The 23,283-nt window shown below is 38.5% G+C and overlaps 2 protein-coding genes across 37 annotated transcripts in view; both read left to right on the top strand.

Moving 5' to 3' along the window:
• Nucleotides 1-14,118, top strand: part of LOC105468858 (synaptotagmin like 2) — a 163,001-nt gene extending 148,883 nt beyond the window's left edge. For all 36 annotated transcript variants that reach the window (XM_011719304.3, XM_071075380.1, XM_011719303.3 and 33 more), the window contains 6 exons: nucleotides 302-404; nucleotides 2,774-2,944; nucleotides 7,800-7,878; nucleotides 10,316-10,415; nucleotides 12,004-12,209; nucleotides 13,045-14,118. In XM_011719304.3, the coding sequence (XP_011717606.2) occupies nucleotides 302-404; nucleotides 2,774-2,944; nucleotides 7,800-7,878; nucleotides 10,316-10,415; nucleotides 12,004-12,209; nucleotides 13,045-13,190 (805 nt within the window). In that variant the 3' untranslated portion in view covers nucleotides 13,191-14,118. The remainder of the gene's footprint in view (nucleotides 1-301; nucleotides 405-2,773; nucleotides 2,945-7,799; nucleotides 7,879-10,315; nucleotides 10,416-12,003; nucleotides 12,210-13,044) is intronic.
• A 7,736-nt stretch (nucleotides 14,119-21,854) lies between these two features.
• Nucleotides 21,855-23,209, top strand: LOC105468855 (coiled-coil domain containing 89). Its single transcript, XM_011719294.2, has one exon. The coding sequence runs from the start codon at nucleotides 21,945-21,947 to the stop codon at nucleotides 23,067-23,069; it is 1,125 nt and encodes a 374-aa protein (XP_011717596.2). The 5' UTR covers nucleotides 21,855-21,944; the 3' UTR covers nucleotides 23,070-23,209.
• Nucleotides 23,210-23,283: the final 74 nt, after the last annotated feature.

Below are 23,283 nucleotides of genomic sequence, written 5' to 3'. Positions count from 1 at the left end.
CCTAGAAGTGTGTTTTCTGCTCCTTTCCACCCCTGCATATTAGTTAAGGCCAAAGGAAAAAAGGAATTCTGGAAATGTCCATTAAAAATCTTCGGAACAATATTAAATGATCAATTCCATTAAAACCCTTTACACATTTAAGTATAAAGGTATTGGTGGGAAAATTTGTTATTCATTGCTTTTCTTAGTGTCATGAAATAATTATTTCTGTGGTCAGTTTTCAATGTATTTAAAAAACTAGACGTGGAAACATCACTTTTATTTTCTTTGACTTTCTTGTCTGTTCAATTCTCCTTTTTAGATATGTAAAGGCCTATTTGTTACCAGACAAAGGCAAAATGGGCAAGAAGAAAACACTCGTAGTGAAGAAAACCTTGAATCCTGTGTATAACGAAATACTGCGGGTATCTATGAACTCTCTCAATAGGAAAATCCCAGATGGTGACCTATTTACCATATCTTCTTGGGTAGTAGCTCTACAGGATAAAGTCAGTCACCAAGAGAGGAGAAGGAAAGGAATACAAATGTTCTGAGACTGTTTTGTTTGAGACAAAACACCATGAATGTTGTATACATTATTTCATTCACTGCCCACACATACACTGGCCGGCTGGTATTGGTGTCTGCATCTCACAGATGAGGCAAATGAAACTTGGAGAAATGAAGTAACTTATTTAAAATCACACAGCTTGGCTGGGCATGTTGGTTCATGCCTGTAATCCCAGCAACTTTGGGGTCAGGTCAGGAGTTCAAGATCAGTCTGACCAAAATGGTGAAACCCTGTCTCTACTGAAAATACAAAAATGAGCCGGCATGGTGGCAGGCACCTATAATCCCAGCTACTCGGGAAGCTGAGGTAGAATGGCTTGAACCGGGGAGGCGGAGGTTGCAGTGAGCTGAGATCATGCCACTGCACTCCAGCATGGGTGACTAGAGTGAAAACTAGAGTGAAACTCTGTCTCAAAAAAAGCAAAACAACAAAACAACAAAAAAAAACACCACAGCTGATAAAGTTGAGCATTGCAACCAGAGTGATCTTCTAAAAGCACAATTCTGATTATGCAATTTTTCTGCTTTCTATAACCCTTAGGATCAAAGCAATCTTTCTTAACATGCACACCAGTCTGTTCACAACCTGAACTCCAGCCTCAACTTTCCTCTCTCATAGTCTTTGTTCCAGTCACCCTGAATTCTTTTCTATTATTTTAAGGAAGTACATTTTCTCACAATTCTGTGAATTTCTGTTCTTTCAGGCTGGAATATTCTTCCACACATTATTTCCCTAACTACCTCCTCCACTGTCTTAAATACCTCTTTATGAGGAGCTATACTTAACCCCTAAGTTCTCCTGCTGTCTGCTGCCCCCATAATCTTGCTTTATAGCAGGATATGTTAACAGCAGTTTAACTAGTGGTTTAATTGTCTTCCTTGCCACTAAATTGTAAGTTCCATGAGGGTAGGGACCAACTCAGTGTTTTTTTGTAAACTGTGTGTCTTTGGGCACCTCGGATCTGCCAAGTGGGGATAATGCTAGTTTTCAGATTTGCAAAAGGAAGATAATAATAGTACTTACCTACCTACCTTAGCAGTTGAGAACAGTAAATTAGTTAATTTGTGTGAAAGATCAGCACACATTAAGCATTTAATAAATCTTGATCCTTAATTTGGGATAGGTATTCAAAAAATGTTTACTGGAAATATAAATGGACAGATGAATAGAAAGTATACTTGGCTCATATTCTTTTTCTCCCCCAAAACTACATCATGCTGCCTTAGTCATGACTAACAGATCATTTAAAGCTAAAAATAGGTGTTATTCATTCCCTCTTTCTGAAAACTCTGTCCAAGTATTTGATCATCCTCTGGAAAAATAAGCAGTTAAATCAACACTCAGTCATCCATGGTCTGAATTAACCACCTGTGGAATTTTTGTAGCAAGTTTTTAATTACAGTTTGACTATGATATACCCTAGTACCCTAGCTATTTCTGGGTCAACTACCTCAACCCTATACTCAGGAAAAGCCAGATAATTTAAATGTTAAGCTCAGAGAAAGACAGACCTGCTACAACCACAATGGACATTCAAGTAGTACATCATGAAGCCAAATGGAAATTATTTTTAGATTAGAAGTACTATTGTCCTTTCCATGATTATATATAATTAAAGATTGACTACATTTGAGATGAAAAACTGTTAGGATACCAGATCTTTTCTACTTGGCCATATGAAGCCGGAAAAGACAAGTTTGTTTATTTTTTTTTAAATACTTTGTCTGTGTGGGACGTTGATAGTGGGGGAGGTGTGTGTATGTTGCTGCATACATGGCATACTGTTCTCAGTTTTGCTGTAAACCAAAAACTGCTCTAAAAAGACTATTTAAAAAAATACCTTGTTCTTCAGTAGGAAACAGAGAATTGTGTTAAACTTGATTTGTGTTTTAGACTGAATTTTGTATTACATCTAGTCTAAAAATATTCAGCAAAAATTGAAAAATTGGCTTTTATTGTTAGAGAACTATTACCAACTATGATATTTGAGTCTTGGCTTGCTTTTCGAGAGTGGGGAAGCAAATCAGCTTTTATGAAAGATGGATTTTTACCTCTTTGAAACAAGACACTTAGAATAAGATGACTTTGCAATATTTTTGGGACTTGAAACCTAACAGATAAGAAAATTTGATACATACAGATGAATTTTCTCTTCATATGTATGTCATAACCTTGGCATCAAGTAATGTTATTCATCATTTAATTTTCTTCTTTGAACTTCAGTATAAAATTGAAAAACAAGTCTTAAAGACACAGAAGCTGAACCTGTCCGTTTGGCATCGGGATACATTTAAGCGCAATAGTTTCCTAGGGGAGGTGGAACTTGATTTGGAAACATGGGACTGGGATAACAAACAGAATAAACAATTGAGATGGTACCCTCTGAAGCGGAAGGTGAGTCTGGAGTTTTTTGTTTGTTTATTTGGTTGGTTGATGTGGGGCCTGGTGTATAGGAAAAAGCTTAACTGCATTTAATTCAGAGCACAGATCTGTAGTTTGGGATAATTTTAAACTAGAGAAAAAAAAAGAAAGGTAAAAAGGTTACTGGGAGAATGTTTAAATCATTTAACACAAATGTTTCAGAGACTACAGGAAGGTCTTTTAAATAATTCAATCCTTTGAAATTTGATACTGACTTTTAGCCTAATATCTGGCTGAATTTTGATAAATGTTCCATGTGTCACTTGAAACCAAAGTGTATTCGATGGTTAAAGGATGTAATGTTCTATATCAATTAAGTCAAAACTGGTTCCTGAAATCTTTTATATCCTCATGGATTTTATGTCTGTGTGTACTGTGAATTACTCGTAGAGTTACAATTGTGGATTTGTCTTTTTCTCCTTTTAGATTTATTATTTTTAATTCACTGTATTTGAGATTGTCTTATTATATATACATACAACTAGAATTGTTATATTTTTTTGATAAATGAACCATTTTATCATCTTGAAATTCCCTTTTTATCTCTAGTAATACTTATTGCCTTAAAATCTAATTTGCCTATATTTGTATAGTTCTATTAGCTTCCTTTTGATGAGAAGTTTGTTTCTGTCTTTTGATTTTCAGCCTTTTAAAATTCTTGTAGTACAGATATATTTTTATAAGCAATAGTTTTGATGTTTTTCCAGTCTTTTTTTTTTTTTTTTTTTTGAGACGGAGTCTCGCTCTGTCGCCCAGGCTGGAGTGCAGTGGCCGGATCTCAGCTCACTGCAAGCTCCGCCTCCCGGGTTCACGCCATTCTCCTGCCTCAGCCTCCCGAGTAGCTGGGACTACAGGCGCCCGCCACCTCGCCCGGCTAGTTTTTTGTATTTTTTAGTAGAGACGGGGTTTCACCGTGTTAGCCAGGATAGTCTCGATCTCCTGACCTCGTGATCCACCCGTCTCGGCCTCCCAAAGTGCTGGGATTACAGGCTTGAGCCACCGCGCCCGGCCTGTTTTTCCAGTCTTAAAATATTTGTCTCTTAATTGGATTATCCAGTCCATTTGCACTTAATGTAATTATTGACATATTTGGGTCCAAACCTAGTATCTTACTGTTTTTCCTATTTTCTTATTTTCATAATTGCCTCCTTTGGGATTATTATTCCATTCTTTTCTCTGTCTTAATATGTCAGTTATAGTTTATTTTCATTTTTCTTTATTAGTTCCTATAGAGATTACAATATGCACCCTTGAATTAAAACTGTAATATAAATGAGAACTTTTGCCACTTTCAGAACAATGAAAGGAACCAAGAACATTTTAACTCCATTTACCCATTCTCCCATCCTTTGTGCTATTTTTGGTCATGTTTTAATTGTATATATTTTTAAGTCCCATAAGACATTACTATTATTGTTTTATACAGTCTATTAATTTAGATTTGACCACATATTTGGCTTTCCATTGCTCTTTCTCCTTTCCTGGATTTCTCCGTGGAGTTGTTTCTTCTCTTCAAGACTCTCCTTTAGTTTTACTGTTAGTGAGTATCTCCTGGCAACAGATTCTTTCAGATTTTCTTGGTATCATAACATCTTTTTCAATCTTTGAGGGATATTTTTGCTCTGTTGCTAGGTTGACAATTATTTCTTTCCGTGTTTTGAAGATGTCACTTCATAGTATTTGGTCATTTCTGTTGTGAAGTCAGCTATTAGTCTTATTTTTGCTCCTTTGAAGGTTATGTGTTCTTTTCCAGATTTTAGGATACTTTTCTTTGTCTTTGATTTTTAGCAGTTGTACTATAATGAGCCTAGGTGTAGTTTAATTTATCCTGAGGTTTGGGGTTCACTGAGCTGCTTGAATTTATCTATGTTTTGGTATCTTTCATCACTTTGAAAATTTACCAGCAATTATTTCTTCAAATATTACTATTGCCCCACTATTTTTTCCTCTCCTTCTGGAAACTCCAATTACAAGTATATTATACCTTTTTATTCTGTCCAATATGTCTCTTATGCTGTATATTCTTTTTTTCTTATATTTCAGTCCATTTTTTGATAACCTGTCTTACAATTCAACAATTTTATCTGCTGTCTATTCTGTTGTTAAAACCATCTACGATTTCAGCCAATCTATAATATAAAACTTATATTTTCAAAAGTATATTTTCTTTTAACTCTGTTTTGATTCCGTTTCTCTCCTAAAATTCTCTATCTTAACGTTGTCTTTATAAATATAGCATGCAAAGTTATTTAATGTATGTACTTGAAAATTTCAATATCTTAAAAATTTGTGAGTTCTGCTTATCTGTTTTTTAAAATCTTAGTTTGGACGCTTAGTTCTTTGTCTTGATATGCCTGTTCATTTTTTAATCATATGTGGGGTGTTGCATATGAGAACGTTCTAGGAATAATTTGGGAAGATTTACTTTTGCTTCTGACAAAGCAGGCATAGACCACCTTCATTTAATCTGGGAATGAACTGACTTTGAAGCACAAGCCCAGTTTTCAAGTGATCTGGTCTAGTTTTTGTTTGCTCATATTCCTAGGTTAAGGCCCTTCAGAGGTTACAACTGAAAGCCATGGGAAGTAGTTCTCAAAATCAGCATGCATCTGATTCACCTGAAGGACTTATTAAATTACAGATTCTGGGGCTGGATGTGGTGGCTCTCACCTGTAATCCCAGCACTTTGTGAGTTTGAGGTGTGGATTGCTTGAGTCCAGGAGTTGGATGGAGACCAGCCTGGGCAACATGGCAAAACCCTGCCTTTGCAAAGAAATTAAGTGGGATTGGTGTTATGCACCTGTAGTCCCAGCTACTCAAGAGGCTGAAATGGGAGGATCACTTGAACCCGGGAGGTGGTGGTTGCAGTGAACTGAGATCACACCATTGCACTCTAGCCTGGGCAACAGAGCAAGACCCTGTCTCAAAAAAAAAAACAAAAAACAAAAAACGAAAAAAACCACCCACCTGATTCTGAGCCCTATTCCCAAGATTTATGGGCCCAAGAATATACATTTTTTAACAGGTTCCCCATCAATGCTGCTGGCCTAGAAACCATACTATGAAAACCACTGGTTTAGAGTGCTTTTCCAATGCCATTCCTTCTTGGCAGGCCATGGACTCCAAGTTTTGTCTCTCCAGCCTCATGAAACTGCTAAAAGTCCTGCTCACCTTTTCAGTCTCTTTCTGTTAGGCTTTTTATGTGCTCAGTTTGGCACTACTTAAATGCCTCAAAGTGAAAAGCTTAGAAGAATGTCACACTCTAAGATCTTGTTCATTTGAGTCCCGTCTGTATTAATACTTATTTAGCACTTTCAATTTGATATTTAAAATCCCGCCTTTTAAATTGTTCTTAGTTTAGGGGTTGATGTGATCCAAGCTAGTCCATCATAGTAGGAAGTGATAAATATAAATAACTAATACAAACCATTACTTATTGTCTACACAACAGTGGAACTGTTTTAGTTCCACTAAAGAAATGATTCTCAAATGTTATATCAAAATCACATGAAGCACTTATTTCTAGCCCTACCCAAGACCTGAACTCCTCAGAAGATACCAAAATCATCTCATTTTTAACTAGCTACCATTATGTTTCTGATACATACCCATGTTTTGAAAATAAAGCTCTAAAGAGCCCGAATTTGAAAGTAAAACTATCTTTCTTACAGGTTTAGCATCCCTAATCCAAAAATTTCAAATCCATAATGCTCCAAAATCTGAAACTTTTTGAGTGCCGATATGATGCCACAAGTGGAAAATTCCACACCTGACCTCATGTGATAGGTTGCATAAAGTTATTAAAAATATTATATAAAATTACCTTCAAGCTATGTGTGGGAGATGTATATGAAACATAAATGAATTTTGTGTTTAGACTTGGGTCCCATCCCTAAGATATCTCATTATGTATATGCAAATATTACAGAATTCAAAAACAAATCCGAAATCTGAAACATTTTTGGTCCCAAGCATTTCAGATAGGGAATACTCAAGGTGTACTTGAAAATAACAGATAGAAATTTTAAAAATTATTGTTCACTTTGGGAGGCCAAGACAGGCGGATCACGAGGTCAGGAGATCGAGACCATCCTGGCTAACACGATGAAACCCCGTGTCTACTAAAAAATACAAAAAAACTAGCCAGGCGAGGTGGCAGGCACCTGTAGTCCCAGCTACTCGGGAGGCTGAGGCAGGAGAATGGTGTAAACCCGGGAGGCGGAGCTTGCAGTGAGCTGAGATCCGGCCACTGCACTCCAGCCTGGGCGACAGAGCGAGACTCCGTCTCAAAAAAAAAAAAAAAAAAAAAAAAAAAATTCTTGTTCAGTCTTTGTTATACTTACAGACTTCTTTGCATTTGGCCTAAAATAATCAGATTAGTGCAGCTTTGAAAATGTAAGATATAGCCTTTTCCCCCTTACTTTCACACACTGTCTCATACTCCTTCAAATAAAGGGAATACAAATAAATTGTCATATATGCTGGCTGAATAGCTAACAAAATATTTGTGTTTTGATTAAGATTAAAGCATTCTAAGAAACCTCTCCCATCTCCAAGAAAGCCATTCTGGTTTCTTCACCATCTTTGAGACTAAAGGCCTTGAAATATTTTCTGGGTATCCTGCAAGATTTTTCAAGATATACAGCCTAGCTTTCCCAGGTATTAAGGCAACAGTCTAGTTCTGATGCAGAGATAAAGTTTAATCCAGGCACTCATGAGTGACACATGGTCCCAGAAATGGGACAGATATGGTTCTCTAATAGGACCTGTACCAACAAACAGAATGAAAAGTCTGTCTCACACCTGCTGACATTTCTTCACTTTTCAGACAGCACCAGTTGCCCTTGAAGCAGAAAACAGAGGTGAAATGAAACTAGCTCTCCAGTATGTCCCAGAGCCAGTCCCTGGTATGTAATGATTTTCTATTCAGATTTATTTCCTTTCCTTATCGTTCTCTTCTCCCAGTATTTATTATGCATTTTCAAAGGTGAGGCCCTAAACAAACTTATCAAGTTAGTAACGTATAGACCAAATGAGTCTATTCACAGTTGTAAATAAGAAAGTTCTTTTTTTGTTATTGTGACAAAAACCATAAAATCTACCATCTTCACCATTTGTAAGTGTACAACTCAGTAGTTCTAAGTATATTCACACTGTTGGGAAACAGATCTCCAGAACCTTTTCATCTTGCAAATCTGAAACTCTGTATCTGTTAACCAACAATTTCCTTTTCCCCTACTGCCAGCTTTGGGTAATCATCATTCTACTTTCTGTTTCTATGAGAAAATTCTCATTTTTTTTTTTTTTTTTTTAGTTTAGTTTATAGTCCTTAGGTTTCACCTCACTCTCCAAAAAGTTTGTATCTGCACAATGTGAATGACCTGTATTCAGAATTTGTGTATTCCTGTGTTCAGAATTTGGACCTATTGATAGTGCTATAAGAATAAAACTTGAGTGTTCTTTTTCACAGGTGGGAATTAGGAGGACTCCAGAGAACTTAAAGCTCATTGGCCCTCCACTCTCAGGGTCTCATTAAGAGATAAAGCTTTTCCCTCAAGATTATCAGTTGCCTCCTTGTCAGGTCTTCAGCCCAGTTAAGGAGCAAGAGACTAGCAGGAAATGAATGCCAGCCAGCTCCTTGATCCATTTCCCAAGGGAGTTCCCCAAGTTAGTCTCTTTAAGAATCTGTATGAACATTATGGCTGAAATCAGGGGTTGTAAACTCAAATGCTTTCAGTAACCAGGCAGTGAAGCTAGTGAGATGGAAGAAATAATTGATGGTGAGGATAGTAACTGAACTAAAGAAAAGCATTCTAATGTCGTTTGTACCGCCCACACAAAAAGAAAGAATTAGAGGGCAAGCAAAGCATATTTTCAGGCCAGATTGCTGTCAGACTACCACCTTGTAACTTCTGGATTTTCCTAAAAGGTAGATTATTTTGCATATAATTTGTATTCTATCATTTAAAGTCAACATTCATAGAAACCCCATTTTCCTTTTACCTTCTATCACTTGGTAGTAGAGGGCAGGGGTATTGTGTGTTGTGATGTGTGCCACCATGTCTGAATTTTTGCCCATGTAGTTTTTCTTCCTTGAAATGGCTTCCTCTTCTCCTCAACCTACCAAAATCTTAGACGAAGCCCCATCTCCTCCATAAAGCTTTTCCTAACTATATTAGATCTCACTGATCGTATCATCTTCTAGAACATTGCAGTAATAACTTGGAGTTTCACTGTATATTACATTTTTATCATTTTATTTGAATTATTCTCTCCAGCATAACTATAAACATTTCCCAAGGACATAGATTATTTCATGTATTCTCTGTATATCTAATGATGTTCCTAGCATAGCATAAGATGAGCATATGATAGATGCTCACTAAATACTGTTTGGTTAACTGATTGAGCTAACCCAGTCAGAAAAATCTGGTGGCATTCCTCTGTTCATATGAACCCAGTCTAGACAACAATTTAAGACTAAGCCAAGTTCTTAGTAACTGTCTGCCCATAATATTAACTATTACATATATACATACAATATCCCTATAAAATGTGTAACCACTCTTGACCGGGTGTGGTGGCTCACCCCTGTAATCCCAACACTTTAGGAGGCTGAGGCAGGTGGATCCCTTGAGGTTAGGAGTTCAAGACAAGCCTGGGCAACATGACGAAACTCTCTCTCTACAAAAATTTAAAAATTAGCCAAGTGTGGTGGCACATGCCCGTAGTCACAGCTACTCCGGGAGGGCTGAGGTAGGAGGATCACTTGAGCCCAGGAGGTTGAGGCTGCAGTGAGCCATGATTGCACCACTGAACTCCAAGCTGGGTGACAGAGTGAGACCATGTCTCAAAAAAAAAAAAAAAAAAAAAAAAAAAAGTGTAACTACTCTTAAAAATGATTACCTTAGCCAATACTTGTTTTGGGTACTTTACACTCAAATATGTTTTAAATGGCTTCCACTAGCACCGATTGATACTGGTATTAATATTTGGAAGGTATATGCATTTCATTGAGATATTTTGAATATAACTGTAAATGAATGATTCACATTCCTGATGTCTGATTTTGTTGAACCAAGCAAAACCCCAAATGAATGATGTATGAATGATGTAATACTCTGTACTTACAGTCAATATGAATTATTTTTATAGAGCTGAGTTCAGTAAAACCAGATTATGAAAGACTTAGTTAAGACTATATAGATTTAATCAGTTCAGATGATATCATCAAGTACTAGCTAGTATCTCCGTGCCAGAACATTTTTAGGCTGACAGCTTTGGATGCAGTATTGCCAAAAAGAGAACTGGCAGTGAAAATTTTCTCTTCTTTTTCTGTTATAGGTAAAAAGCTTCCTACAACTGGAGAAGTGCACATCTGGGTGAAGGAATGCCTTGATCTACCACTGCTAAGGGGAAGTCATCTAAATTCTTTTGTTAAATGGTAATAGTATTGATAACTCTGTATCAGTTCTATAGCCTGGCCTTTGCTGGTTGTTTCGGTTCTCTATATCTGTAATGCTGACTCATTATTCATAATTTAAATGAATTTACTTGGGATAATGGAAACATGAATTGGAGGAATCTATATCATGAACTCTTAAGGCTTCATTTAGCTTTAAAATCATAAAGTAAGAGGTCAAAGGAAACTAGAGACCTCATACTCAGTATGTAATGTCTTCTAGGGAAAACATCTGTTGGTGAGGGCAATAATCAGTTCAAAAGAGTTTATTAAATTTCTAGTGGTAACATGTCACACCCCTTGACTCCTTTATGGAGAGGGAGAATTCCTTCTCCCCTTTGTCTCACCTGTTTTGTGGTGTATTTGCAAAGGGTCATTGTATGAGACTGTACATATATGGAAAATGATTTGTTAATCAGCCCTTACTAAGAGCTTGAGACAGTCTGGGTTTTTAAATGGCAAACTCTTCTCTGTTATACATATAAAGTGGCTGGTATCTAGTAAATAATAACTAAACAGGTATTAATGCACTCTCCTAGTTTCTCTGACTAATTTTATTTATATGTAGTCTACCAGAAGACCAACTGTAGCTTTTCAAATATATGTGACATATATCTGGTAGGGCGAGTTGTCTCACACCTATAATTCCAGCACTTTGGGAGGCCGAGGCAGATGGATCACTTGAGCCCAGGAGTTCGAGACCAGCCTAGTCAACACAGCAAAACCCCTTCTCTATTAAATAAATAAATATATATGTGACATATATCCAAGTAGCATAGATGATATTATTTATGATTTTCCCTACACGTACTCTTTATAGATGTCAGCTGGTGAGATTTTTTGGCTCAAGTCAGCCTCATTCTGAGACCAAGTCAGTCAGTCACATTCTGAGATCATTCACAGACCTTCTTGCCTTGTATTGCCACTTGTATTGTCTTATATTGCCACTTATAAGAGGCATGGTAGGTTAAAGTTCATTTAATTGTTACCATAAGTGAAATGTAAGTGATTGTAAAAAAAATTACATGATTTATTTCTGAAGTCAAATCTAGCAATTTGGAGTCTTCTTTTTCTATTCTGTGTAACACAGATGTCTTAGGCTATCACAGCTAATCAGGATAGCCTGTGCTTCCAAATTTTAAAGGAATCCTCAAGTGATTACTAGCATATTGAGCACTTACTAAATGCAGGCATGGAGCTAAGTGTTTTGCATATGTTATTTAATTCTAATTTTAACCTTATGAAATCAGCATCACTATTCCCATTTTATAGATGAAGAAGCAAGTATCTGTGAGGTTGAGTAACTTTCCCTAAAATGCATACCCAGGAGGTAGCAGAGTCAGGATTCAAACCAAGTGTAGCTGACTCTAGGTCCAGAGTCTTTTCAGCATGATGTGTCCCTACCGCAAACCCCACTGTCTGCCAAACCACCACCACCACCACCACCACCACTATCTCTCCACATCTTTTCCTCCATTGTCAATCTTTAGTAGCTGTTTTGTTATGTATTGAAAGCATGAATGTTCACTATCTTACTAAAATGCTCCCACAATCATGCCTCTTTTTGTAGTACCATCCTTCCAGATACAAGTAGGAAAAGTCGCCAGAAGACAAGAGCTGTAGGGAAAACCACCAACCCTATTTTCAACCACACTATGGTGTATGATGGGTTCAGGCCTGAAGATCTGATGGAAGCCTGTGTAGAGCTTACTGTCTGGGACCATTACAAATTAACCAACCAATTTTTGGGAGGTCTTCGGATTGGCTTTGGAACAGGTACTGTTTGCTACATTTTTAATTCTCCATGAGCCAAATTTTTCCAGAGATACTGGAGGTTTGTTTGTTGCTTTGCTTCTTCCCAGTGAAAACTGAGATATCCTGAAAACAGATATCTGTTAAGTATAGTGAAATAAATGAGTAAAGAAATGTCAGATTGTGTGCCAAGGGCTCCAGATACGAGGATTAACAGGGTGAAGTGTCTGTCCATATAGAGCTTAGGTTATTGTGGCAGTGGCAGGGACAGAAAAACCTTCATCACTAGTCTGCCCTGTAAAAATATTTATAGTCCTAAATGTATGCTTTGAGTAATAACAATAACATTTATGGAGCACCAGTCACTGTATTAAATGCTTTATTTACATTATTTCATTGAATCCTCACAAGTCTATGAGGTAGTTACTAATGTTACCCCCAAAGGAACTGATAGTTCAAGAAAGTAAGTAACACAGCTACAAAGTGGCAGAGCCAAGATTCAAAATTGAGTCTGTTAGACACTAAAGCCTCAGTCACACTAACCTAGAGCTCATCCAGTGTCATCTCCAACCCAGTACAGGAGTACTCCTAACTCCCTTATTCCCTGATGAATTTTCATCTGGCCTTTACATTAACTTGAAGAAAAATCATTGCTCTGGGAATTATGGTAATGATCACAAAAATGGAGTCACTCAGACAGTTGAACAGTTCTTCCTTATATTGAGTTTCACATCTGCCCTCCCAGTGAAGAAAGCTCTTCTTAGCTTCCACTGGTGGTTATAATTGGGGAATGACTTTCTCTCTTTCCCCTACCCTCAATGAGCTGTTTCTTTATAAATACAAAGCTTCCTTTTTTCAGGTAAAAGTTATGGGACTGAAGTGGACTGGATGGACTCTACTTCAGAGGAAGTTGCTCTCTGGGAGAAAATGGTAAACTCCCCCAATACTTGGATTGAAGCAACACTGCCTCTCAGAATGCTTTTGATTGCCAAGATTTCCAAATGAGCCCAAATTCCACTGGCTCCTCCACTGAAACTACTAAACCCGTGGAATCTGATCTTGAAAATCTGAGTAGGTGGACAAATATCCTCACTTTCTATCTATTGCATCTAAGGAATACTATACAGCATGTAAAAGCCAATCTGCATGTGCTTCTTTGATTACAAGGCCCAAGGGATTTAAATAATAACAAAATGTGTAATTTGTGACTCTAACATTAAAGAATATATTTGAACAAGCTAGGAAAATTGAACATCTGCTGCTGCTTCAAAGAAAAAGTTGCCCCAGAGCATTAAACACGGGGTATTGTTGATAAGCAAAATGTTCTTGTTTGCCATCATGTGTTTCACACCACAATTCTGTGCCACAGTTAAGAGGGTCTGGTACCCTTGCAGGACCTTTGTAGGTTGTGGGAAAAAGTAGCAGAAAGATACTCAAAGTGGGGCGCGGAATGGAGACAGAACATCAGTGATGATAAAAAAAAAAAAAGTGGATCTTAAGAAACTATTTACTCTGCAATCTCTAATAAAATGCGGAATTCCATGTTAGGACAATGAGACTGAATTTACTGGTGTTTTCTGCCTTGAGAAAACAGGCAGTTAAAACAAGCCTCAAATGTATTTTAGTGCCACCCACTGGCCATAGGTAAAATTCAGTTGTTGGCTTGTTTTGACTTAATTCTAAGATAGATCTCAAGCCTGTATTTTTATGAGTTTATTTTTTTAAAACCCTGCATATATATGATTGTTTTTCTTATAACTTTATTATATGAAATCAGCATAAGAGTAGTCACAAACATGTTTTACAACAAAGTTTTAATTAGAATGTAAGTTGTTCAGTTATACTGTACTTCTTATGTATGTAAAATTTTCATAAAGTATTTTGTAAAAACCCTTGGAATAAATTGTCATTTGATTTAAATTGTATTAGAAAATTAGCCTGACTTCTCATTTTAAATAAAATATTTTAGGAATTCTAAACATCTAAATTTCCTAACAAGGCTAATGAACTTCATCTGGGCTAATATTTCTACAGTCTTCACTACAGTTCTGGGAATCATCTCCTCTAAGTGGGCAACTTTGGCTGTGTTATTAAGAGTAGGAGTTTTATTTTTATTTATTTTGTTTTAAAGGACATAGCAGATCTCAAGGATTTTTTTTTAAGTAGTTAAAATCCTTTGGGGATGATTTTAGTATATGAAGCACATTACTCTTCCTTAGGACCCAACCAGCTTAGTTTTCTCAAAACAAGCACTGATTTAATGTAGGTTCAAGAAAGCCTGAGTGACAGGTGAACATGGGATCTAACAACAAGCATCTCATAAATGTCATTGAAAACAACTAGAATACTTGCCTCTTTTCCCAAACAGATACTAGAATCTTCTACCCACTTGCCAATAAGAGCAACTAACCTAGGTCAATGCCCTTTCCATTGTCTCCTCAGGTCTTTTTTTTTTTTTTTTGAGATGGAGTTTCGCTCAGTCACCCAGGCTGGAGTGCAATAGCGTGATCTCGGCTCACTGCAACCTCCGCTTTCTGGGTTCAAGCAATTCTCCTGCCTCAGCCTCCTGAGTAGCTGGGGTTACAGGTGCCCACCACCACGCCCCGCCAATTTTTGTATTTTTAGTAGAGATGGTGTTTTACCATGTTGGCCAGGCTGGTCTCGAGAATTCCTGACCTTGTGAATTGCCCACCTCGGCCTCCCAACCCAGGTTTTTTTATTAGAGTGCTTAGTCCAGCTCTATTTCTCATTCCTGCTCTGAACTTAAGGAAGGGCAAAATGAGCTAATTAGAGTCACACTTCCTAGAGCACAGTGGCAGAAGCACAAACCCTGTTCTGGCTTCTGCCACATCATAGTACAAGTAACTTTCTCAGCCTTTCTTTCAGTTACCTGTAAAACCAGCATCTGGCCAGCTCTGGAGCACTAATGAGATTGGCTCCATTATCTCTCCATCTAGGACCAGGACTGCCTGCCTTGTCCTATCCCCCGATCCCTCATCTTCAAAACACCAAAGTGGACAATAGAACCCCCCACCTTCCTTGCATCTATCCACAGCACTTCTGACTGACTCAAGAAGTCCAAGGAGATGTTTCACATGAAAAAGAAAGTGTAAGTCATAAAATGAATCTCTCCTGGTTCAAAAGGAAGGCCAAGTGTGAGCTTCATGCTTTATGAAATGTAAGCATGGCTGGGTGTGGTGGCTCATGCTTGTAAATCCAAAATTTTGGGAGGCTGAGGCAAGAGCATTGATTGAGGAGTTCAAGACCAATCTGGGCAGCATAGCAAGATTCCATCTCTAGAAAAACTAAAAAAATTAGCCGGGCTTGGTGGTGTGTGCCTGTAGTCCTGGCTACTTGGGAGGCTGAGGTGGGAGAATTGCTTGAGCCTAGGAGTTTGAGGCTGCAGTGAGCTTTGATTGTGCCACTGCACTCCAGCCTGGGAGACACAGAGATATTCTCTTTTAAAAAATGTAGGCAACTTGAATTCTTTAGTGAACTCGGGTTGACATGCTTTTGAGCCAGTGTAACTTTTAGGCAAAGACCCTGCTAAAACTTCAAAGTACATTATTTTAAGCTAGAGGCATTTTCTTGAACTGCATATTTTAGGGCTTTTTTTTTGTTTTTTTTCAGAAGCCCAACTGCAAATAAGCCAAAAAGGAGGATTTATTGGAAATATACTGGGTTAGGTCACAGAATAAAGAAGTACTGCAGGAACCTAGGTTATTTTGGGGACCTGCAGGCTGGAACCAGAAACTCAGATGTGATCTCTGTCCTTCAGGGAGTGAGAAATAGCACCTCAGCCAGGTTCAGCATCACAACCTCTCAGCTAAAGCACTTCTTTTTCCTAGGTTCAGCTTGAGAGACCTATGGTGGAAACTGGCCAGGTCTGTGTCATATGCCCACCTATTGGACCATTCACTGTGGATGGTATAATATGATTCACCTAGCCTGGGTAATGTGCCCACCCTGTGGCCAAAGGAAAATGGTTCGTTGTTAGAAGAATGGGACCTTATATAGACACTGGCGAAATCAAGAGCTAGGCATACATGCAGTTTGTTTCTACCTCAAGTGAAAATATTTCAAAATACCATTATTTTTAAAATGAAGTAAAATTTGTAAGGGTCACTGCTGACTCTTTTCAGAGAGGCCTAAATTCTTCCACTTACCATGACTACTGTAGCTTCTAAGTAGGTGGTGAGGATCCTGGGAACTCCATGGACTTCTCACATGGTCTAGCAGTCCACCCAAAGCATGGTTACTGTTAACCTAGGCTAGCTTCTTTCAGAGATGCCTACCACCCTTCCCCTCAGCTGTATTTTCCAGGGAACTTGCTTAGACATCTTTTCAGATCCCTGGCATCCATACTCACTATAGGAGTAAAAAGCCCCAAATATCTCCTTCCACTGTACTTTCATTCCCATTCTGCTTTGGGATTGCTCTCTCATCTACTCTCATCTTCACTCTCTCCCAGGCTTATTCACTAGTTTGTTTTATTAAAAAACATGTCCCCACATACTTGATTCAATCACAGACTATTCCCTCTATTTCTTTGGCTGGCTTTTTCCAAAAGAACTGGTTCTCCTTTAACCTTACAAAAAGAAGACTCACTCTCTCACACCCAGTACCTCAATCAGGATGTGGGATCAGATTTCAGATCATTGCTTCTCTCTCTTCCTGTAAATGTTTCTAAGGCTGTGTGTTGTCCAGCCTTAGAAAGGAGTACAGTGTATCAGGAAGGGAGTACAGTGTAATGGTTAAGTGACCTCCAGAAACAGGTAGCTTGGATTTGAATCTCAGTTAAACCACTTAGTAGCTGTGTGACCTTGGACAAGTTATCTAGCTTCTTTGTGTCTCATCTGTAAAAAAAAAAAAAAAAAGAGAAAAAAGAAAGGAGGGACATTGTGCCTACTCTATAGGTGAAAATAAATGAATCAATATAGTGCTCACTTTTGACAGATAGCATTCTGTAAATGTTTGCTGTTATGATTATCCCTTCCACTCATTCTTGTCCTCTACTATCCTTCTCAACTCATTCATTGATGACCCTGGCACCTGACTCTACAGCATATGAATGTTCATCAGACACCCTGGCTTCTTAGTTCCTTGACTTCCTCAATTTGAATGTCCTTAACCTCTATTCCTTTTCAGCCACACAAATCCATGAACTTCCTTGTAACTGGGAAGTTCTACCATTGAAGCATTAAATGTAAACATCCCACTCTGACCAAAATCTTCTATGCTCTCAGCTTTCAGTTCATTATTCTGTAACATTATTTTTAAAAGTCATTGTGGACTCCATCCCTCAAACCCCTATCAGTCATCTCCCACTATCACTCCTCTAGCCAGTCAACCACTCTCTTGCCACTAGCCTCAAAATTTTTGCTTTCTTTAATTTCCACTGTTACAGATCCCATCCCCACATAAATTCAGTGGAACTACCCTGTCCTTGGTGCAAACTGTGGCTGGAGAAAATCACACATCCACCCTGTCTACAATAGAGATGAGAAATAGATGGAGAAATAAAGAGTCCTGGTGGCTTTGCATCTGCAGTTTTGGTTCTTGAGGTCCTACCTCGTTCCTGCCACTCCTGCTTTGACTCTATGAGCTCCTTCAGTGCACTTTCTGTGAGCCAATATATTTCCACTTGCTTAGCTAAATTGAATTGGGTTTCTATTAAAACAATCTTGACTAATATGCCCCTTCCATCCAAGACTGGTTTTGTATCCCTTCTTTGTTCCTTCAGTAACATCCAGTGTTTACCACTGTATTTTTGAAAAGAGCGATGTCTAATTTATCCATGATTACTTTAGCAGTGGTCACATTGAATTGTTGTTATCTGTTTATCTGTCTCTATCACTAAACTGTAATCATCCTGAGAGTTGGGACTTCAATCTTGGATATAATAGTTTCTCAGTCTATGTGAGATGAATGAATGATCAAATGGACAAATGAAGTGTGATCTAAGATCATGGGCTTTGGTATCAAAAAGATCTAGACTTGAATTCTGGCTGTATCACTTATTCTCTGGGTGACATGAGATAATTTGCTTAACCTCTCTGAACCTTGGTTTCTTTGTTACCTGTAATCTATAAAATGTGGATAATAATGGCTACCCTTCAAGAATATCATTAGAATTAAGTGAAAGATGTACAAATAAATGCCCGCTACCTAGAAGAGCTCTGTAAATGGTAGCTTTAAAAGGGAGGGAGGCATGGAAAGACATGAAGATAAGTGGAGAGGACTCATTGGTCACTACTAAGGAGAGCACTGGTCACCTTGGATCTCTGGGAAGGGAATATACAGGATACTTTCAGGAGGGTAGCTAGAAAAAAAATGATCGAGCAAAGAAGACAACCACAACAGAGAGGAACCAAAGTGATTACTAAACCAAGTTATATGAGGATAGTGACTGTATCTATTTTATTAATATATTTTTAGCACCTAGCATTGCAAACAACCTTGCAAATGTTTATTGAATAAATGAATGAATATTGATTAGGATCTTATCAGATTCTTGGCCTTGATAAATAATCTATAGATGTATGTTATTTAAAATAATGTAAATATAAATTTAATAGAAACGGGTATTAAAATATATTTGCAAAAAAGAAATATAAGCTTTTTTAAATGTGGAAAATTTAGCTGGACATGGTAGTACACACCTGTAGTCCTAGCTGCTTGGGAGGCTGAGGCAGGAAGATTGCTTGAGCCCAAGAATTCAAGACTGCAGTGAGCTATGATCACACTACTGCACTCCAGCTTGGGCAACACAGTGAGACCCTGACTGGTATTTTAAAAAAAAAAAGGTATGTATATTTTTTGAGTATTTTTCTGAATTCTTTTCCTCCCCTTTGGAAATATATTTTGTGAATTCACTTTACGATATCAGATAACCATATAATCAACAAATAAAATTTTCAGTGTTTGTAAGACCCTTTTATTTAAGAGGACCATCCTAACTCTCTAGTCATTTGCCTTGAAAATGACTAGATAAGCTCCATTTAAGCATATGAAGCTTTAAATTTAAGGAAAAGGACAGAAGAGAAATGTGGAAAAATTACAAATAAGTTTAATTCACATTTTTAAAGTCTTTGGAACTCACTTCACAAAACTTCAATATCCTATTGTTTATGTAGTTGTTAAAATTTCAGCTTAGGAAATTTCCCCAGTCCTCAGTCTTGGTTTCCATAGATAGATAAGAAATTCAGGATTTGAAACATGAGACATTGATCTTTGACAATGAGGGAAAAACCTGAAACTCTTCTTTCATTTTTGTTTTGTTCCCAGTGAAATCTGAAGCATTTAAAAATTCATCCCATATCTATATTGACACCCAGGGTTTTTCCTTATCATCATGACTTGGGAGATAGTAAGTCTGACCACCAGAAACTGTGACCACAGGAATAGTCAACTCTTTTCCCTACCCTTAATTTTCACAGGATTGAAATCATCTGAATTTTAAGTTTTGTATTTTGCCTTTTTCAGTTATATTTCTAACATAAGACTTTTCTGTGCGATTAAAAATTACCTATAAATGTAATAATGTTTAGTGGCTGCACAGTATTTGTTGTATGAATGTATCATAATTTTTGTAACCATTCCCCTTTTTTTGAACACTTGGGTTTCCAACTTTTAGTTGTTACAAACCACATTACAATGAAAAGTTTTGAGCAAAATGTTTTATTTCAGATTATTTCCTAAGCAAAGGTCTCCCCAGAAGAATTACTAGTTCGAAAGCCATAAAAATATCTTACTTTCTCAATACCTACTGTCAACTGACTTTCACCAACAGTTTAAGAGAGTGTCTATTTCAATATGCCTTTCCAGTCTTGGCTAGTCTTAAGAGAAAAGTTTTTGACTAATTTGATACATGAAATTATGTCTAATTTTAACTTGTATTTATTGGATCACTGTAGAGGTTCAATTCTTGGCCATTTTTGTGAATTGAATTGTTTATTTTTCTTTTTAGATGTTAATGTTTTGTTGATATGCATAAAATCTTTATTTTAAAAATGTAGTGTCTGGGCTGGGTGTGGTGGCTCATGCCTGTAATCTCAGCAATTTGGGAGGCTGAGGCAGGTGGATCATTTGAGGTCAGGAGTTCAAGACCAGCCTGACCAACATGGTGAAACCCCACCTCTACTAAAAATACAAAAAGTAGCTGGGTGTGATGGTATGTACCTGTAATCCCAGCTACTCGGGAGACTGAGGCAGGAGAATTGTTTGAGCCCAGGAGGCGGAGGTTGCAGTGAATCGAGATCCCACCACTGCACTCCAGACTGGGCGATGGAGGGAGACTTCATCTCAAAAAAAAAAAAAAAAAAATGTAGTGATGTAGTGTCTGTCATATTATGGATATTTTTCTCAATTTGATTTTTACCTTCCACTTAATACACATTTATGTGAATCTCCCCCATGTGCCAGGCACTAGTCTAATCATCAAGGATGAAATAGACACAGTCCCTGCCCTTAAGGATCTTACAGTCTAACAGAGGGAAGCTGGCAGATAAACAGTGACTGCAATAAAATTTGCACATCCTCCACCAGAAGTACAAATAGGCTATAGTGGATGCACTAAAAGACGTGAGTGGCCAATTGGACATGTCGGGGCCAGGAAAAGGCTTCAGAGATGATTCTTAACTAAGAATAAAAAGCTTTACTAGAGTGACAAGGGACAAAGTAGGAAAGGCATTCCAAGCAGAGGAACACCAAAAGATAGGGCCGGAGATCTGGTTAGTGGATTTGGGTTTGGCTTCAGTAGTTGGGTTTGTCTGAGGAGTAAAATGTCAGGAAAATCCAGTAGAAGAAAGGGCTGGAGAGACCTCAGAAGTCACATAATTTTAAAAATCATACATAACTTTTTGAGTAAGCTTTCTCTTTCTGATCTTACATAATGTTTAACATTAAAAAAAAAAAAAGTCCTTCCTAGCCCCAGAGATTTGATGTTTACCTTCATTTTCTTCTAGTTTCTGTTTACATTTAATCTATCAGGAGTTGCCTTTGGTATATAATGGCAAACTTCATTTGGATCTTATTTTTTCTGTTTTAATGTTTATATGGTTCACTAAACTTCCTTCTGTAACCTTACTTTAATAATGGGTAAAAACAGGGGGTGTTAAATATCTAATAAAGAGTATTTATGCCCAGGTGGGGACAATGCTAAGGACAACAAAAGAAATTTCACTGGGGTTTGCTATTTTAATACCTAAATACCAAAAGGGAGCTGTGCCAAACATCACGAGTGCAGATATGCAGCCTTTTAGGGTCCTGGCTCTCAGAATACCACTACTACTTTGTATTCATAGACCTCAAAAATTAATAATTTTTGAGGAGCCAACCATGTTTCCACAAAAAGTAATTTATTTACATGATAACTGAAGAGGGGAGAGGGAGGAGAAATATATCATTGCCTGCTTCATTTGTTTACTACTACCAGAAATTAGGTGGAGTCAGGCTTCCTCCCCTGATGCCAGCTGGAGATTGAGTGGGGTTGGCATCTCTCTGCTGTACCGGCCAGACACTGAGACAGTTGACAACTGAGAGCTGTGATTGGTTAGAAAGGCAAAAGTAACCCTACCAGATTGGCTCTGGACTCCCCCAGATTCCCCTGTTGTTACTTCATAACATTCTGAAGACCTGTCCACCAATCACAGGACTCCTTACTGGAAAAACCAACTGCTGGGGAGTGCCAAGAGTCCCTAGCAACGCCCTGCAGCTTTTGAAATCTGAGGGGAAAAGACTGTAGTCAGCCCCTAGTGGATGAGAGCACCTATGCCCCAGAAAGAGCAGGCTCCCAGGATGGACACCTCGCCCCCTGAAGAACGCTTAGAGAAGCAAAATGAAAAACTGAACAACCAGGAAGAGGAGATGGAGTTTAAGGAACTGGACGATCTGAGGGAAGCCTTGGCAAACCTGCGGGGACTGTCAGAGGAGGAGAGGAGCGAGAAGGCTATGCTTCGCTCCCGCATTGAAGATCAGTCCCAGCTCATCTGCATCCTGAAGCGGAGGTCAGATGAGGCCCTGGAGCGCTGCCAGATCCTAGAGCTGCTCAATGCAGAGCTGGAGGAGAAGATGATGCAGGAGGCTGAGAAGCTCAAGGCCCAGGGTGAGTACACTCGGAAGCTAGAGGAACGCTTTATGACCCTAGCAGCCAACCACGAGTTGATGATCCGCTTCAAGGATGAATACAAGAGTGAGAACATCAAACTAAGGGAGGAGAATGAGAAACTGAAGCTGGAGAATAGCAGCCTCTTCAGCCAGGCTCTGAAGGATGAGGAGGCAAAAGTATTACAGCTCACAGTCCGGTGTGAGGCTCTCACTGGGGAGCTAGAGACGCTGAAGGAGAGGTGTGCTCAGGATGCTTGCCAGGCACAGGCGCGCGAGAAGGAGCTGCTGGAGCTACAGAGCCAGCAGGCCTGCACCCACACCAAAGAGACAGAACAGCTGCGCAGCCAGCTGCAGACTCTCAAGCAGCAGCACCAGCAGGCTGTGGAGCAGATGGCTAAGGCAGAGGAGACACACAGCAGCCTGAGCCAGGAGCTGCAGGCCAGGCTGCAGACCGTCACTAGAGAGAAAGAGGAGTTGCTGCAGCTGTCAATGGAAAGGGGCAAAGTGCTTCAGAACAAACAGGCAGAGATCCGCCAGCTTGAGGAAAAGTTGGAGATAGCAAATGAGGGCAGGAAGCATGCGCTAGAGCGGTTTAAGCAAGAGGCAGTGGCTGTGGACAGCAACTTGAGAGTCAAGGAGCTTCAGTGCAAAGTAGATGGGATCCAGAAGGCCTACGATGAACTCAGGCTGCAGTCTGAAGCCTTCAAAAAGCACAGCCTGGATCTTTTAAGCAAGGAGAGAGAACTCAATGGCAAACTCCGCCATCTCTTTCCATAAGCAAGTTTCTGCTTCCTCTGGCCTGCAATTCAGAATTCAAATATTTGTGTCTTAGCATTATGGCAAGAGTAAAGATGATATCCCATTTATTATACTTTTAAGCACAAAAGGCAACTCAAAGAAAAGCTACTTTACTATGATATTGTTGTGATTATTGTAAAGCCATTATTAATTTTCATTTCTACCACCTAGAATACACAAGATTTGCCAGATT

The sequence above is a fragment of the Macaca nemestrina genome, chromosome 12, assembly GCF_043159975.1.
Source record: "Macaca nemestrina isolate mMacNem1 chromosome 12, mMacNem.hap1, whole genome shotgun sequence".
Lineage (NCBI taxonomy): Eukaryota > Metazoa > Chordata > Mammalia > Primates > Cercopithecidae > Macaca > Macaca nemestrina.
This window is presented reverse-complemented; position numbering and strand designations above follow the sequence as displayed.